Source organism: Alligator mississippiensis, chromosome 1 (assembly GCF_030867095.1).
Source record: "Alligator mississippiensis isolate rAllMis1 chromosome 1, rAllMis1, whole genome shotgun sequence".
In the NCBI taxonomy this organism is placed as follows: Eukaryota; Metazoa; Chordata; order Crocodylia; family Alligatoridae; genus Alligator; species Alligator mississippiensis.
In genome coordinates, this window is record NC_081824.1 from 341,901,987 (window position 1) to 341,920,282 (window position 18,296).

At 40.3% G+C, this 18,296-nt stretch overlaps 1 protein-coding gene across 1 annotated transcript in view; it reads right to left on the reverse strand.

The window, feature by feature from the left end:
- The window catches only part of CNGA3 (cyclic nucleotide gated channel subunit alpha 3), a 40,020-nt gene extending 22,869 nt beyond the window's left edge, over window positions 1-17,151 (reverse strand). Inside the window, exons 1-4 of the mRNA XM_006272092.4 lie at window positions 17,025-17,151; window positions 9,574-9,690; window positions 5,864-6,043; window positions 2,676-2,729 (exon numbers count right to left, since the gene is read on the reverse strand). Coding sequence (XP_006272154.1) covers window positions 2,676-2,729; window positions 5,864-6,043; window positions 9,574-9,690; window positions 17,025-17,125 — 452 coding nt within the window. The 5' untranslated portion in view covers window positions 17,126-17,151. The remainder of the gene's footprint in view (window positions 1-2,675; window positions 2,730-5,863; window positions 6,044-9,573; window positions 9,691-17,024) is intronic.
- Between the last annotated feature and the right edge of the window lie 1,145 nt (window positions 17,152-18,296).

The following is an 18,296-nucleotide window of genomic DNA, read 5'->3' on the forward strand; positions in this document are numbered from 1 at the left end:
TTTGACAACTCTACCTTTCTAGTAAAAGCTATTTCTGTTTTAAACTGAAAAGACAAAAATTCCATTCAGCATCTCATGGTGGGTTTTATTTTCTTTGGCACTAGGATTTGCTACTGACCATTCACTCCAGGTTTGTAGCATGGGCAAGAATTTTCCATTTCTTTATTTATTTCTGACACTGCTCTGTTCCTCTCCCTGTTATAACAATATTATCATGGTCCTGAAAACTGACCAATGGGGAAACACTCAGAGAAAAGGTGGTCACACCCCCTCTCAATCCTGAGAGCAAATGCAGCACCTCCAGGCAAAGACTTGAAGGACTGATTCCTATTGCTTCAGCAGTGGATAAAGTCCCTTCCATATGTATAACTAATGATACCTGCAGCTTATTTCCTCACTAGCTTTGTTGAATAACAGCATTCAGATCATCACTTGAAAAGATATGTGTCTGTTTCTTTGATTATAAAAAAAATGGATATGTGATATTCAGTTTCTCCTGCAGAAGATGTCCCCTTGGGCTGAACAAGACCTGTCTGCCTCTGCCACTGTAAAATATGACTACAGAATTGTAAAGACACATAGACTTTATATGGCATTCCTTACCTTTTAACTGCTTTACAAATCAGCAAGCTAATCCTCACAATACCAGCCGTCTCCATTTTGAAAAACTAAAGCACCAAGAGGCTGAGTGATTTGCTAAAATCCACAGCCTGAGCCATTGTCAGAAATAGGATAAAACTCTGGAGATTCCATCTCTGTCTTTCCACTTGAACTGGAAACCATGCTTCAGTCTTTTTGCTCTGTTTTACTATGGGGCTAGCCTAAAATATTGTCTATTTTCAGCCTTATAGGAGTGCATTTATTTTTACAAGAGTAGGAGTCACAAACACAGAACATCAATAACATCAATTCAAGAGAGATCAGAAATTCTTTCCTGTAGGGATTATGAAATATATTGTACTTATGCAACAGGCATTGGGATGTTCTATCATAATGGGTGCAAGCATGACAATTTCACAAGTCTGTGATTTGAAAGACACAAATGTACACACGCACACAGGCATGTACAACACACATAGTGTCAAAATACAGGATAAAGTGTGATAAGCCACAGGTGGGCTAATGTAGGAATAAAGTTAGGTGGACAATAGGAAAGAGATTGGTAGGCCTAGGAGATTTCAAGGAGGTTGACTTCAGGAGGTCGAGGGAGACCCACCAAGAATTTATAAAGAAAGTAAGAAAGTTTTGTGTATTGGGAATGACCAGATAAGTCTGTATGGAAGTTTGGGCAAGTTCTGACCAGCTTTTATAACCCAGAGGAAGGTGATGAAATGAGAAATCTAGGGTAATAAGAGAGGCAGGGAAGATGGATTATTTGCTAGTGTGAGCTCATCTGGTGGAGCCAGCCAACATGGCACAGCTAGACTCTCCCTCTCCAGCCCAGGTGTAAGTATTCTGATTAAATGCTTGAAGCTATAATTACTGTGTGGTGCAGTCATTAATACATATTGTAACCTTGCTATCTAAAGTATTGTTAGTATTTTACTAAAGTATTTTAGAGAATGCATTCAAATTGATTGTTCAACTGCTATTGGCCTTTGGATTTAATAAAGATATTTTAGCTGAATTACTGGCTCGGTCATTCAAATTCCAACATTTCCCTTTCTCTGAAGTGGAAAGATGTTTCTATTGGACTGTCATTTTAAAAACACAGTGAGTTTCTCATCCATTAATTGTTTGGGGGAAAACTTTTGGATGTTTCCAAAATAGTTTGAAAAGATCAAAAATTATTTTTGGTTCTCATATTTTTTACCAGGAGAGAAATGAAAGACTTGGACCATCATTGTGGTGGAAACTAATCAGCTGCTTCCTTCTGCTGTTCAGATGTAGCTTTCCCAGAAGTGGAGAGCAAGAGCTATAGTCAGGATTAGTGAGGAGTGATTTTAAATGACTAGAGTTCTTTACATTTTCAAGATGTTACTTTGAAGAAATCTCAGAAACTTTAAATGCTCTAATTCACTGCCACTTCTGTAGATTTCAAGATCAGAAGATCCTGATGTGACCATTTCTGACAGATCACCTATATGATGCAGGCCATTTAATTTCACATAATAATTGCTTCATCTAGCTCAACAATTCATAAATGAGCTAAAGTATATAATTTAGAAAGGCATTCAGCCTCGATTTACATTAAGCAGTGCTAGCATTTCTGTCAAACTTGCTCAAAACTTACTCACCTTGTACGTATAGATGACAAGCTAAATATCTAACATGAAAACACATGTTAAGAAAAAGGATAATACTTTAAAATTAATATAAACAGATTTCTTATATCAATTTCAGTATGAAAATCCATTATCAATGCTACAAAATCAGCCAGCTGAACATGAGAAATTGAGAACTAGGCAGTTATTCACCCAAATTGACCCATGGAGGAATAAGAGAAGTTGTCCTTTGGTTTAGGACAATAAGACTTTATTGAAGACAAAGGATGTTTCTCCTTTCCACAATGCCAGATCTTTCTTTACTATTAAGCTACATATTAGGAAGATGCTTGGGAAGAGGTAAGCAGGATTCTATAACTACAGTTGTCACTAGCACAGACAGGGAAGAAGATAAGGAGCTACTGCATCAGAATGAGGTAGGTTTCACTAAGTAAGCAGTGATGTACTTACTCTTCATTGGTGTTGTTGCTGTAGTTGACATTATATCTGGCCAAGGACCAGTGACTGCAGCATGTTAAATAAAACACAGCAAAGGGAGAGTACAAAAGCCATAGATTTTTTGTGCATGTGCTTATTGAATAGATTGAATTACTAGTCCATCACATACTCTGAAAAGATTAGGAGGGCTGCATCAGTAAGCCCCTTTACACAACTATTCAGGACACCAGTTCCCCTTAATCGCATGCTGAACGTACATGTTTGTGACCATGTCAGATGTCTGAAGCACTTTAGTCTACTCTCAGGCACACTAATGCTTGACAGCATGGATGCCCCTATTTATAGCAGTTCACCCACTTGGCTGCTATTATAAGTTGTTCTCAACGCTTTCAAGTCTTATTCAAAGAAGCAACACCAAGACTGAGGGACAGATTAGCAGGAATGCTTATCGACAGTTTAATGCTTCATAGTCTCACTAGGATTGGGAGCTGCTATAGTGGAGCAGAATCAGGCTTTCTTGTATTAATATATAAGTGAATGTTAGTATGGGGACAACCTTGTCCACTCACACAGCTTTAAGGGCATGCTGACAGACTGGTTAAGTGGTTAAGGTGTCTCATTACACTTCCTGGGTGCATCCAGATGAGTGTGGACATTTGGTTTCCCAGGGACAAGCAGCAGCAGTGCACCTTGGGCCACAGCTACTTGTCCCCAGGGAATGCTGATGCCACATGAGCTTTGGCGTGCAGCATGTTACCCCAGGTGGGGTAGGAGAGGCTGAGACCAGCACTGGACTGGCCACAGCAGCCTTATCTGAGGTCCTGGGGCTGCAGCAGCAATGATTCTGCCGTGTAGAGCCTGGCCGGCAATTGAAGTATAGCTCCACTTCTGAGCAGTGCACCTTGCCTGTGCATATGCTGCTCCACCTTTTTTTCTGTGGACTTTTTTGACCCCTGGATATCCAGGGGTCAAAAAAACCTGTGGACAAAAAAAGCAGAACAGCACACGCACAGGCAGCGCACCCTTACCTCATGGCAAACATCTAGATGTGCAGTATGTGGCACCCCAGATGTGTTTGCATCACCACATACCACCCGGCCATGCTTGTCTGGGCACAGCCCCTGAGATATGAGTTCAAGCTCTGCTCTGGACTTATGCCAAACGCTACTCCCAATTTACTCAGCTGGAAATGGGTACACAGAAGTCATAAGCAGCTGGTTGTGCTACATCACTCCACAAGCACACATTACTGGTGTGTCTTAACTATGCGACCCTGATATACTATCTTTGAATCTGAATCACTTTTTGTCTTTCTGATGTCTGGGTCAGGAGTCTAACATTTGGTGGTCAATATGAAAGCAAGGGCAGCAGTGTACCTTATATATATATATATATACTGGGTGTGCAAAAGAAATACATTGGTTCCTAACTAAACTCATAAAATGTAAGTTCAGTGAAGAGGCTGAATCTGTTGTAAATTACTATGATCTGACCTATCAGACAAGAGCACAAACGAAATCATTGATAATTCACCTCCTTGCTCAACTTTTGATAACCACAAAAATGGGTAAGGATCCTGCACTTCAGACTAACATGCCCTCTAAAAAGTCAATTTTTGTCTCTGTGTTTCAGTAAAAGAGGCCAGGGTAGTGTGGGTGCTAAAGCATATGGTTGACAGCCCAGAGGTATCAAGTTGGAGGCCACAGCAGAAATGCTCATGGCATGGTCCTGTCAGATTCTAACAAATTTGTGAATTCTGCTAAGTATTTTGGCAAAAGGAAAGGAACAAATTCTAAGGATATTCTTTATGCTGAGTTACTTTAAACTCCTATGCCATGATTTTTTGCTCATTGGCAAAGTGGAATACCCCTGGAAATGTATGATGTGTTCTCCTGAAGGCCCTGGCTACTTTAATTAATCAAACAAGTTTAAGACAAGACTCAACTTGCTCATGTTGCTAAAGAGTGAACATTTTCTAATAATTCAGGTCAGCAGCCAAGAATTTCTGATTCTAGACCAGGACCTATTAATGATGTCAGTGGTTGAAATCCAAGTAGGTAGAATTAAGTGCTAATGAATTTTGTAGGACTATTTATCATGGAACTTCCAAGTACTTGAATATCTTGGGAAGTCACTCTTAGAATCACACAACACTTCAATGCTTGCATCAGGAACTGCTTTCAAGTAGTAATGCAAGAACAGATAAGCTGGCCATAGACCAATGTGGCCCTTGAGAATTATTTTCCTCCTAAGTAGTGGAGATTAAAGTTCAAGGTCTGAACAAAATTTACACCAGAAATATCATAAACCAAAGGCCTCCCTTCCACAACCCTTGCCCACGTACCTTTGAGGGGAGAGAAGGAACCATTCAAAATGAAATAGGATTCAGTATCATCATTCATATGATAGTCATGCTATTGCCTTTTTTCCATGCTTCCTCAGGGTTGGATAGCCTGAATATTTATATCCCAACCCTGCTTGGGGAAGGGAGAGAAAACCTGGTATGCCAACGGTTTGGGTAGGATAAAGCACATTCCTTCCATTCAAGCACTGGATTTATTCTTACCTGAGCACTTCTAAACTGTGAATGCACATTGGCTAGTAAACACAATGACTGAAGACAAAAGTAGTGGGAAATCATCAGCCATAGGTGAATTAACAACTTTGTCTGCATGTGACACCCTTTTGTAAAAGTTTCTTTGTTGTTCCAACTGCCAGAGAAATGTAGCATTTGGTTTGTGCTTCTGAAAACTGCTTACAAAGTAGGACTTGTGCCTCCCTCAGTGAGGACAAACCCTAGAGAGTTTTTAAATTGCACCATGTCCTCCCTCTACTGCTTAGCCAAGGAAGTCTGCCAAAGCAATGGTAACCTACCAAAAACCATGTATGAAATCCCTGGCATAATAATCCCTAGGTAAACAATTTAGTAAGAACTATATTTGTTTTTGTCCTAAGATGCATTCTCTCAAGGTCTCTTGGAACTGGAAATGGTAACTTCTGTACAATTAAGAAATCTCCATGCTTTCTTCAGTTCTGAAGTTGGAAGATTTTATTTACATGAAAGTTCCTGGAGAGCAACAGCTACCCTACTCATCTTCTATCTTCCAATAAAGCCTGAGCTTTTCATACCGCAAACAAAGAAAATGGCAATCACCCCAAGGTCCCTTTTCTCCCAGAAAAATACAATCATATCATCTTACTGTTTCCATCCAGCTGGCTGCTCAGGGTTTCCCAAATTGGAGTGAACGTTGCTTTGCCTGCTGGACACTTCTTTGAGCTCTGGCCCTCGAATACGCTCAAGGAAAGAATCCGGCCTTTGGTCTTCATGATGCAAATGCCTTGTGGCCCATGATCTCAGAGATATCATGAACTGAGACACCCTGCAAAGAACATAGGTGCAAAACTATCTGAACAAGATGAAAATGTCAGATGGAAGATCAAGAATCAAACAGCTACCACTAGAAGCTAGAACAGCTGCATCAGTTGGCTTGGAAAATTGCCCAACCAAGGTTTTCATAGTCTCAGGATGCCCATCACATACTAGAACTAACAGTCTATAGTAGTGGTTAGGTTGCAAGTGGCAGCCTCCCACTTTAAAATGTTGTGACCCCCTAAAGTAGAGGGATCAGGAGGTCTCTTCTCTTACCATGACCTAGCGAACTCAACTCTAACCAGTATGGCATGGGAGCCAGACAGCAATTGCCAATCAACAAGCAGGCTGCCAAGAGAGAGAGAACTGAAATCTGCCTTCAGAGCTAGGAGTTTCTGACATAAGGAGGAACCTTGGTGTGGTGAGGGATCCTGTGATGAGAGATCATGAACTCAAATGTGGTCATGTAAAATGAGCCCAAAAGATGCCCTGATGATGAAAGAGAATGGGCCGTGGAAAAGCTGGATTGTGAAATGATGGGTGGTGTGAATTCCAGGCAAGAGAGCACTTCCCCTTCACTAGATTTTGCTGGGATGGAGTACAGCTGAATTTTGCCAATAACTGTGCAACCTTATTTTGTAACCCTCATGGCTCTAGATTCATGGGTCTAGATCCGTGGCTCTATATTCACCCACTACCATTTAGAGCACTCACTTGTTCTGTCACATCTACTATCTGACTGTAAATTCATCAGCACAAACAATGTGTCTCCCTTCATGTTCCCTAAGTTGTTTAGTGCATAGTACATATATTATAATGACTAATACTGATACTAGAACTGGTCCTTGCTATGAGCCAGTAATTGACTGTTGCATATAAACTACAATCCCTCGTCCTAAACCCTAATGGAGCACTAGAATCAAGTAAATAAAAAATGTCACAACACTAGAATAGCAGTTTTATTACTGCTGTATTTTAATGTTTCTCTTTATGTTCTTCCCACCCTGAGCTAGGTGCTCTTCAGGAATAATAATTATTCTTGGTAAAGCAGAAAAGCAAACTCTGTTTCTGAAATGCAGCCAAGTAACAATACTAGAGGTCAAATTGCCTAACAGTGGGAAGAGTCTATCCAACAATATTCTGTATTATGTTCTAATGGTAACTCCATCTGGACAGTGGTGGTACATTTGCATGCCACACAGACTTGCCTTGAGCAAACAGCATAATAAAATGCTGAACAGAGCAGCTCTTCCTTGATAGGCTTTGTAATATTCAAGAAAAGTTCTTTAGACTTCCCCAGAGGAAACTAGCACTACATCTGCTCAGATGACATAAGGCTAACCATGACGAAAACACTAGTGCTTAAGCAATTTAAAATGCTATTGTATGGAATATCTGCCACTTGATTACAAATTCTCAAGGTCCTAAGGAAATAGCTTGTGACAGACTCTCTCAGAATCTCTTACCTCTAAGATGTAAATGATAATAAAAAAGGAGGTAATATGTGGAGTGAAAGAAATCAGAGGAGAGTATTTTATATGTTTGTTTCCCCATGGGGTCAGGATTGCATGAATAATCTAAGACCTCCATGATTTAAAAGATTGAAAGTAATTGCAACTCTACAAAAAAAAAAAAGGCAACCTCCTCACTAGGCTCACTAAGGTCATGGATTAATTGATACAAGCCTTACCATACTGACAAAAAGGACTCTTGTACATGTGATGGGGTTTTAGTCCTTTGGGTTGCATTCTATGCCCCCTAAATTGAAACAGTGAGTTTAATTGAAACAGTGGATTTTATTTTTCCATCACTGTATATATGTTATTGTCCTGGAGGCCACAGGTGCCTGCTGAAGACAAAGCGGTGAGGGGCCTGATCCTTTTTTTTTTCTGGCAGAGTTTGCCCATCTCTCCTATGGCCAGGGGGGGCATTAATCAGTGCCATTAATTATCAGCTCGCCTCTCCAGCCTATCAACCTCCTTCTCCAGCTTCCAGCACATCCAGCCACACTCCTGCCACCTCTCCATGCTGCCCATGGAGCAAGCCAGCCCATTCCTGTGTGGTCCCAGGAGCCTGCTGAAGGCAGAATTGGCGAGGGACCCAATCCTTTCTTTCTGCAGAGCCTGCCCGCCTCTTCCACATATGGGGGCGAAGCTGACTAATGGCTGAAATGTTCAAAGTTGCAATGTTGAAAACTAAATTACATGAGGATTTAATTTTGTATGCAAAAATGCAAACTCATTTAAAACCCCCAAAATTCCCATCTGTGTAATGGGTGATGCCATTAAGCCACACAAAGGGAAATTTTCATCATGTGTACATTATGACATCATCATGTGTACAAGCGCCCTTCAAATAGGAAATTAAGCCCAAGTGTCTTTCTGCCTGTCTGGGCAGAATTCAGTTTGCAGTTTGCAAATGTAATGAAAGGATTATTTGGGTGTTCTCTCCTCAGTTAAAATTTAGAATATTTAAGCAGGATGTTATCGTATCAGTTCAGGACATGAACAGGTTTTAGAAACTTAAAGAAATTCCCAGTACATTTTTTTTTAATTCCACTACAAGCCGTTTGCTTTCATACATTGCAAACAGCCTGCTACTGCATGAGAACCCAAATAAAAAACTAACTAAAAGCACAAAGGAAAATGATCATTTTGTTCATCATCTTGTCCAAGATGAAAAATAGTGAAAAATAAATTTTGTTTTAAAAATTACTTCAACAATCCTGAATGTTATCAGTCTTTTAAAAAATAAACGATGTTTAATCTGATAGTGATCATTAATGTATTTAATAAATATATCATAAAACAAATAGAGCGTTGTACCCCCAGCTGAAATTCTGTAAATCACACCCAGAGGTTTTGATTCAGAAAGCACTTAAGCACATGTTCAGCTTCAGGCATGTTGTTAAGTCCCCTCTAAGTAAATGACACTTAAGCATGCTTAATCTCAAGGATTTGCTGGAAGCTGTTCTGAGATGCTTTTCTGAATTTGTGTCAGAGCCAGAATCAACAGCCTTTCTTAATTGTGGCTCCAAGTGAGTCACACATATACCTTAGTCCTAAAAATACCCAGTAGACCCTGCATCCCCAGTGCAAGATCTACCTCTATTAAGGCTGAGAGGGAATAATTCCTCACTTTGTGTTCAACAGAATCTATTATAACCAGTTAACAACCTAGAGAAAAACTTCTATTTATCCCTGCACTTATTGCCTGACCTCATTTCATCTCTGGTATTCAATTTCTTTTCAGTGCTGATGATCTCAAGATGAATCCCTTTCTCCTCCTTGGATGAGCCCGCTGGAGCCCCGTCACCAGCTCTTGCACACTAGAGATTTTATTCCAATTTGACTGAGTACAGAATCAAGGTCAAAGCACCTTTGTTTTATTTAAGGTTTCTTGCAGACCTCTCCATTTCAGATGGACTGAACTCATTTTCTTGCAGAAATGATTAACTTCTTTCCCTTGCTTGCAATATTCAGTAAATTCTTGAAAGCGTATTATCCTTAATATTGGGAATGAGACTAGTTAGCTAGTCACCTGGCCATTGCTCCCCTGCCTGTGAATGAGCTCCTCCGTGATTCTGACGGGCCTCTTGTCTCCATGGAAATGACTCTCTGCAATTCTGAACATGTGTCCTCACACAGTGAATGGGTCCTGAAAAAGCAAATATATTTTTAAAAGATTTTACTTAGCTCTGAATTGCTTTTGCCAATCATTCAGTTCTGTGCATCAACTCAGGAAACACTAGGGGAAAAATCCTACTTTTTCCATCACAAGTACTACCTCAGCCAAGCACAAAGTAAACACATGAAAGGCCTGCTATTTTGGTTTCCTGGGACTGTACCCTGTGAAATCAATGGAAATTCTGCTATCCATGTAGGCAGACATAGAAAGTGATTCTACCAACACACGGTCTTAACAGTACACAATACAAAATTTGTAGTAACTAGTATACAATCAAATGGCATCCCATTTGACACTATTGAACTCTATGAATTTTAAAATCATGAGATTGTCTTTGAAATCACAAAATTTTAAGAATGAATGAAATCCTACCCTTATTAAAAGTCAACCAAACATTCAGAATTGACTTCAATTGAGCCAAGATTTCATCCAATAAACTTGTGTGTTCTTTTTATTTGTCTCTTAATTGTGTTTCGGATTCATTTTTTCAACCATTCTTCCATGACCATGAAGCCTAGAAACTTACTATTATTATACCAAAACCAGAGAGTCTATTACCTAAGGCCTTAAGGAAAACATACAATGAAACCTACAATAAGATTGCAAGAACTGGCAATACTGCTTGGGTATGCTGCACCAGTGAGCAATCCATTAACTAACTTGGATGTACTCATAATGCAAAAAAGGACTTACAAAAATTTATACTCAATATGGCATCATTTTATCGCACTGAAAAGAACTTTGTTCCAAATTGGATTAGAGACTACAAAGATTTTCACCACTATCATCTTATTATCTTCCTGACACAAAGAGGTATCATGTACCCTGTTTGATGCTGGAAAGTAAATTCAGATACATGTGCACACACAAATACAGTGAAGTACTATTGCAACTCTAATATTTTATTGCTTTTCCTGTCATTTTTTCTTGTAAGTCTGGGAAGTGTTTTACTTTAAAAAAGGAAAGAATGGACGGGAGTTCTTATAGAAATGACTATGCTGCAGAAACACAGAGCTGAGAAAAGAATCCCTTTTAGAGAAATAGAGATCCTATGAATGTCCAAGAAGGTTGGAGCTAATATAATGAGTATGCAAAGGCAAATGATTCCAAACAGAGGATTTTTTGTTCCAGAATCAAAGGCCATATTAATCACCTGCTACTGCCACATTGGCCATTTGTTTTGGGACAGCTAGGTTAAGAACTCCACATCTTCTTAGTGATGGGCACACGATCTCAGATGTTCAGAAAGTCCAGGTTAAGGTATTGGACATGTGTTCATATGGTCTGAACAAAATCCAGGCAGGTGAGACTCACTACACAAAAGACATTATTTCCTGGCTTCTTTGACTTACTTTTCCCTAAAAGTCCCTACACTCAATCTCCTCTTCATTGATACTAGCATTGCTCTGTTCGGATACTTGTTGGCATTAGGTAAGGAGTTAAGTGTGTCGATACCAGATCTGGCAAAGAGCACATCCATATTACAGACTCCACTTTGGTGCTGAGATAACTGAGCTAACTTAATCTGATCTACGTGGGATATAGGTAGCAATCTTGCTGCGGTGGCATGGAGCTTAGTCTTGGTTAATTTACCATGCATTAGCAATTACATCTATTATTCTCCTTGCTCACAATAGCCTCCTCAGTATTTTGTACCCCTCACAAATTAAAGATCTGGAGTCCACTATGCCCTCGCAAAATTGGAAAGTAATAAACATGTTTAATATAACTGCATTTATATAGTATGCTTTGAGGTGTCATCTGGGAAGCACGGAGCTATCTGTCTTGAAAGTGTTAGCTACAGGAAACATATAACCCTAGCTCTTCATCTTTTTATGCAAGTTTTATATTTGATAGCAGATGTAATTCAAGCTGATAACTGTGATCTATCAAGTGATAAGTCTGAGTCCTATGTGAGAGACTAGCTTTCAATCTATTTGAGATCAGTTGACACTTTATATGTATGGCTCAGTACAGTGCCATGTAGAAATAGTTATGGCAGAGCTGAACTAAGTAAATCAAAAGCACTGTAGCCTAAGAAGCAGAGTATATTACCTCAGGCAGAGCACCAGGCTAACCTGACTATACTGCTTCTGGTGCCCAAGCACTGTGCCATGTAGACATAATCTAAGTCATAAATGTAATCACTTAGAATCCAACCCAGTGACTATTTAAATCAATAGAAAGACCCCCCTGTCAGGTGGGTGAGACTGCTACTTGTTAGTGACTGAGCATGTTCAGAAGAGGATGATAATTCCCTCTGCTAGTTTAGCTTTCAAAAAGTGCAAGGCTTTCCTCAGGCTTTGGCCAAGAGGCCGGTGCTAGATGGGTGGATTGCTGTCTTAGTGTACTTTGGACTGTTTTGTTTGGGTTTTATGATTTCTCTTCTTTCTATTTTTATTTTTTCCTTGCTTGACTTCCATTTTAAAAAGGGCATTTGCTGTATTAATTTGTTTGTATGAACCTTGAGACTTTTTGCAGCTGGGCTGATCTTATAAAAAATATTTACACTGGATATAATGTAGACAGGTAGGGACAACATAATCCTTTTGTGAAGAAAGTACTCAAGCGATCACATTCTACATTCACAGCAAGTCTTATGCATATCTAACAAAATCATAAAAAATACACTAAAAATGCACCAGAGATCTTTGTTTCTGAAACTATCATTCTGACATCACATAGAATTAATTAGAAATACATTAAAACAGATTCTACTCTCATTTAACCAAGTAAATCTGAAATGAACTCCATTGCATAAGACAGTATTTGTCTGATTTCTTTCTCCCTCTGTTTTTCTACAGTCCTTGTCCTCTTAGACCAGCGGTCAGCAACATTTAGGAGTGGTGGGCACAAAAACTCTGTTGGCTCCAAAGCAGACTAGGGCTTTTCACCCAGCTGCTGCCATATCTCCCAGCCACCCTCATGAATACAAATCCCCACTGTCACTGCAGAATCACCAATGAATCATCACCAACATCTGGGCTTCGTGGGCCAGATAAAATCATTCTGTGAGCCAGAGCCAGCCCACAGGCCATAGGTTACCAACCCCTGTCTGACGTCATGACCCAACACGGGCCTGATTACACAGGCACAAAGGCCAGCCCACAGGAAGCCAGGTGCAAGAATAGGAATATATTCTAAGCAACTCAGTGCAGTGTTGTGTTTTTAATTTTGTTTGCATAGTGCCAGGGAGGGACCATCCCAATTGGGTACTATTGTAACATAAATATTAAAATATTAGTAATAATTATTGCTATTGTTAACCCAAATTGTACAGTCAGTCTGTGGGGAGAATATGGAGCTTATTGAGCAAAAGATAACGGCACAAAATAAAAGTGGTGAGAAGCTCAGTTCCGCCCTTTCAGCTCAAACTCATGGTAGACATCGAAGAGCTATTGTGCCACAGCAGGAGATAGGGGGCTTTTGTCTCAGAGGGAATGAAGGTGCTGCACTACCCGTTGGGGACTGAAGCTTTCCATCCCCTCTGCAAATGATCAGTCATGTGGGGCCCAAGCTCTTCTTGTCCCTTCTAAGTGTCTAGCAGATGTAGCTCAGCATGCTGCTTGCAAGAGAGGTGCAGAAGGACAGGCTCTTTGTACCTTTTTATATGCCCAGATAGGTCAGCCATAATCTGGTCCTAAATTTAGTTTTGCATTCATTTGGCTTCTGAGCAAAATAAAAGAAAATCACTTCCAGTTAAAACAAAAGAAAATAAACAGCATCATGAAATGGAAACTGCTGTTATGTTCTCAATTGGTTATGAATGGGGCATCAAACTGACCTCCCTGCTTCTGCAGGGAGGTCAGTTTGATGCCCCACCTAACTGATGTCATTTAGACATCTAGCCTCCTGGCTGTACTTGCTTGTCAGCTTGTTTCATCCATCTGCTAGTCAACAATAGACCTGCTCTGTTAACAACACCCATTTGTTATGAGAGGCTGGATTTTAAAAATCAGGGGCAAAGTTCTTTGGCACATTGGACTCAGTCACAGTTTTAAATTTGCCTGTGTCCCACTGTAAGACAACCTCTTCAGCCATCATTGCCAGGCCTCACTATATCTGCAGTTTTTCTTAAACCCTCATCTTTGGGGTCATATGCAGAAATCTGCTTCCTTCTGTTTAAAAAGTAAGTTTCTAATCTTCATACTTGAGTGGGGAAAACTTGAAAGTGTGTAACCCCGAGCAAGAAAGTACATGAAACAACTCCCATATTTGCTATTTTAAATATCCTACAATTTTTAAAACAATCTCATGGTTTTGAAGGTATTTAGCACTTGATTTTTTTTTTTAATGCCAGGGTATGATCATGCCATTCTTCTAACTTCTATGCAATGCATTACATATGTCTGCTCTAGAACTGTGGATAAACACCTCTTGGGGTGTGGTGTGGTGTGGTTTGAGTTAGATCCAAATGGCAGCAAATCATAAATAAATGAATATAGGGATATTTGCCTACAGAAAGGGATCAGGCATAGGCCCAAGGCCATCAGCTAACTAGCACTGTCCTCCTCCAAACACTTGAACCTGAAGAATAAGCCCCTGGACAGGTATAACCTTTGAAGCACTTCATACACCTTTAAAGTGCTTCAAAGGGTAAGTAGACAGGTATCCAGGTCCTATGAAGCACTTCAAAAATGGCAAAAAAAGCGCTTCAAAATAACCCTGGATTGAAATAGCAGCAGCTTGGAAGCATTTTATTTTCAAGCACTTCCAGTTATGGCTGCATGCTCTACAGAGCTTGACAAAGGTTTGCTTAGTCCTCTAGCATCTTGAGATGTGGAAGTGGAGAGCAGGGCAGACAGCAAATGAATATTCTCCCATGTCGTCATCTGTCCCTGGGGCTAGAGAGCAGGAATCCCTGCACATCTCTGATGCTGGTCTCCTTCTTCTAGTAGGAGGGTCCGGGGGTTTTCCCATTCCAGCAGAGGGGAGCACTGCAGTTCGGGTGAGTGGAGGTGGGCACTCAGTCATTCTCGGCAGTTCCTAGAGGTGGAGAGAGCTAAGCAGGGAATCGCTCTCCCCAACCCCAGGAGCCTCTGGAACCAGGAAGCTGGAAGCTGAACACATAGGGGAATGCTCATTGCCTGTCTTCCCCACTCCCCTTCCCCACCCTGTGTGGGTGGGGAGCCAAACATTCAGGACCAAGGAGCCCCCAGCTGTACCCTCCAGCTGGAGAGCATGCTGGTGCGTGCTGTTGTGAAGATTTGGAAGCGTTCTAGCAGAAAAGAAAGTATGGCAAGGGGCTGTACATCTGTCCACAGCTGATGTGCTTCATTTTTTTGAAGCACTTCAAATGTTACATATGTCCCCAGCCTTAGAGAAAGAAGGAACTGGGAAGGGAGGGGGGATTCTCCCTTAAAGTCTGATAATGTCTGAAGCTATACAATAAATAGTCTAATTGTGGGTTTGGAGACTAGAACCAGCTTTTGAGGAACATGAAACAGAATAAATGAAACAATCACATCTTGTTGCATAGGACCTACCAGAGATCCCTATCCATTCAAACTGTTTTTCCATAAGGCCAAACTCTCTAACATTTTCTGTAGCAAGAAGGCTCATAAGCTCTATTCCCCATTTTCCTTTCAATCATATGAGTAACACTTTTATAAAACTGTATGAGCTTTGCAGAATGCTGCAATGTTATCAAAACATTCAGATGTTTGTCTCATTACTTAAATCACATACTTCTTACTCAGAGGTCAACTAATCCAAACTATGCTATTTCTTGATAAATATATATATCTATATCTCCAGCTGTGCACGTGTGAATATGAACAGCTGCTGGATGTTACAAGACTATTTTATATTTTGTTAAGAAAAAGGTGTTTGTAACACGTTACAAACCTTTAATGTGTCATCTCATTTCAAGAGTGAGCTTACATCTTTTTACTCATCTACAATTTGCTGTAATTAATGTTGTTCACAGTAAATGGATAGTTTTAAATCAATGTCTTCCTAGGATTACCGTCATCCTGATAGGGTGAAGTTCTTGCTGCAAACTTACATATATCAGCCCCTTTAGCTGTCATAATCAAGTCATTACCTTTGATGCTGTTGCTGATTGTAATGAGTATAATGACTCAGTTAAATGTTTAAACCTTGGCAAAAATACACTCAGAACTGCATATTTGTAATTCTGTTCTAGAAGCTGTCAAGCTCTGATATCCTGTACTGAGAGGACATCAAAGAAAGAGGGAAAGACTTTCATTTTCAGCTGCATTTTTCCTTCTCTCCTGAGGGAGTCACTGAGCATTGGACATAAAACCAGTATTAAGACCTGCAGTCATGGCAGCTTAATCTTCACAAGCAAGGCCATTGTGTAGTACCTCTAGGTCAAACTGGCCTCTCTGTAAGGAACAAGACCAGCTCTGTTTATCATGCAGCTGTGCATGTTCCTAGGCAGCCCACATGGAAGAAAGTGTTGAGGCTATGCAGAAGGAAACGTGGGTGGGCTAAAAGGGTGCCCTGGGTGTCTCCAGGCCCCCTATTTGTTACTTACCATCCCAACCCATCATTCACAGAGAAACTCCAGTCAGGTCTAGGGGTTTCTCCAGTCTCAGACACTATACATAAGCAGTAAACAGTGGCTGGCCCCACTGTGACCTTAGCTGAGAAAGCATGACTACTGCAAATACTGTAGGATGGTCAGGGCAAATTCTGCTTTCCCTCATCTATCTGCAGGCCGTGGGCTTGTCTAAACTCAGAACATAATTGAAGTCTTATAGCACATTAACACAGGCCCACTGCTATGTTTTAAGTCCCCAAGCATTTTCAAGTCCCCCAAGCCCACAGAGAGCCCTGAAGGGGTGTGGTAGCTCCACTGGTGGGGGCAGAGGAGGAACCTGAAAAAGCAGTAGGATGAACCTCATGTTCTGCAGACTACAGTTCTGTCAAAGGTTTGTTTTGCCCCAGACTGCAGGGCAGTTTGAAAGATGACCTGTCACTGAAGCCAGGGGATTGCAGCTAAGCAGATTCAATAGCTGGGAGAGTGATGGGTGCTACAGAAAGCCTCCTGACCTGCTTAGTAATCTAAGAAGTGCTCCAAGAATAGGATTTATCTTTCCTGAGCACCTGTTAATTCCTCCTGAAGTGAACAAGAGTTTTGCTACTTGAGGGATGCAGGTTCTAACAGCCAAAGTTCATGCCCATCTACTGTTTTGCTCTTTGCATTTATTAACAGTTGAAACTCTGTTAATTGTGCTGGGTCAATGATTACATATACACGCTCTCCCTTAATGCACTGTACTACAGAGGTGGCTAAAAATATATTGTGACTGAGTAAGATGAAAGAAATGTATTACCTGCTAAAGCCATTATCAATTCGCTCGATATCTTCATCAGAGGCTCTGACAGACAGCCTGTGCATATTAGGGTAGGAGTGCTGGGTGTTGATTTTAGCCATTTTGCTTTACATATCAACTTCAAATGACAGCTGAAACACACACACACACACACACAAATGTTGGAAAGTCAGCAAAAGACATCAAACATGGTACATATTGAAAAGAATGATTTATTAAAAAAGCAAAATATTTTAGTAATTTGCAGAATAGTGACTGATATTTGTAAATGCAACAAGAGCATTACTTGGAGCATGTAAACTAGGCAGAACAAAATGCCAGAGAATGTACAATGGAGAATAATGCTTCATTGGTGTAGAACTAAATTAGAAAACACAATAGATCTTTTCAGCTTCTAGACCCTATGAATACTTATTATAACAAGTATGATATATAATACGCCTGCATTTAAAAATCCTGTTAGAATTATAGTAAGTTGAGCAAGCCAGCCAAAAAACTTAGGTGGTCTATGAATTAAGGTTATTCATTCAATCTTAATACATCTTATGGTAGAATTTAATTACATGGCCACATCCTATTTTTCCCCAAGAACTCTTTACTCACTGCACTGTGTGGAGTGAGCTAACTGAATGAATAATCATACTTTTTTTCCCTTCATCATTTAATGTGTGACCCTATACTTTATTTATGACATACCATTCTAAAGCCTGCAGTATCTAAAACCTTCATTTTCTCATGAGCTTCCTTTTATTGCTCTCACTCTGTCCAGGGCCAGGTCCTAATTGTCTTCTAAGGCACCTCTACTGTATTTTAGGTCACTGTTGCAAAGCTTATATTTTAGATTCTATGACCCAGGGTGGTGATTCAAATTGACATGGCTAGACACCTGGGGCCAGATTCTATTCCACCTATTAGGTGCATAAGTGGACTTAGGAAGCCGAGTGTTTTTCTATTCCACCTTTGAGTGGCTAAAAATCTATTAATATACCTACTTTTGTAATACATTATCATCTGATCCCTGAGACTGAATCACAAAAAAAGCAGTGAGGAGGAGGAAGACCCACCCACATTTTGTATTAACAGTTTCTCAGGAAGTCAAGTAGGGTGGAATAAGATCACATATAAGCACTTATGTTCACTTGTGTGCCTAGGAGCTACATCTAAATGATCTTAGGGTATAAATAGATGTGCCAAGGGAAGCGGATCTGCTTCACTAGGTGAAATGCATGTTGCCTGTTGTCCTACCCCTCAATCCTGTGGGATAAGGGCAAC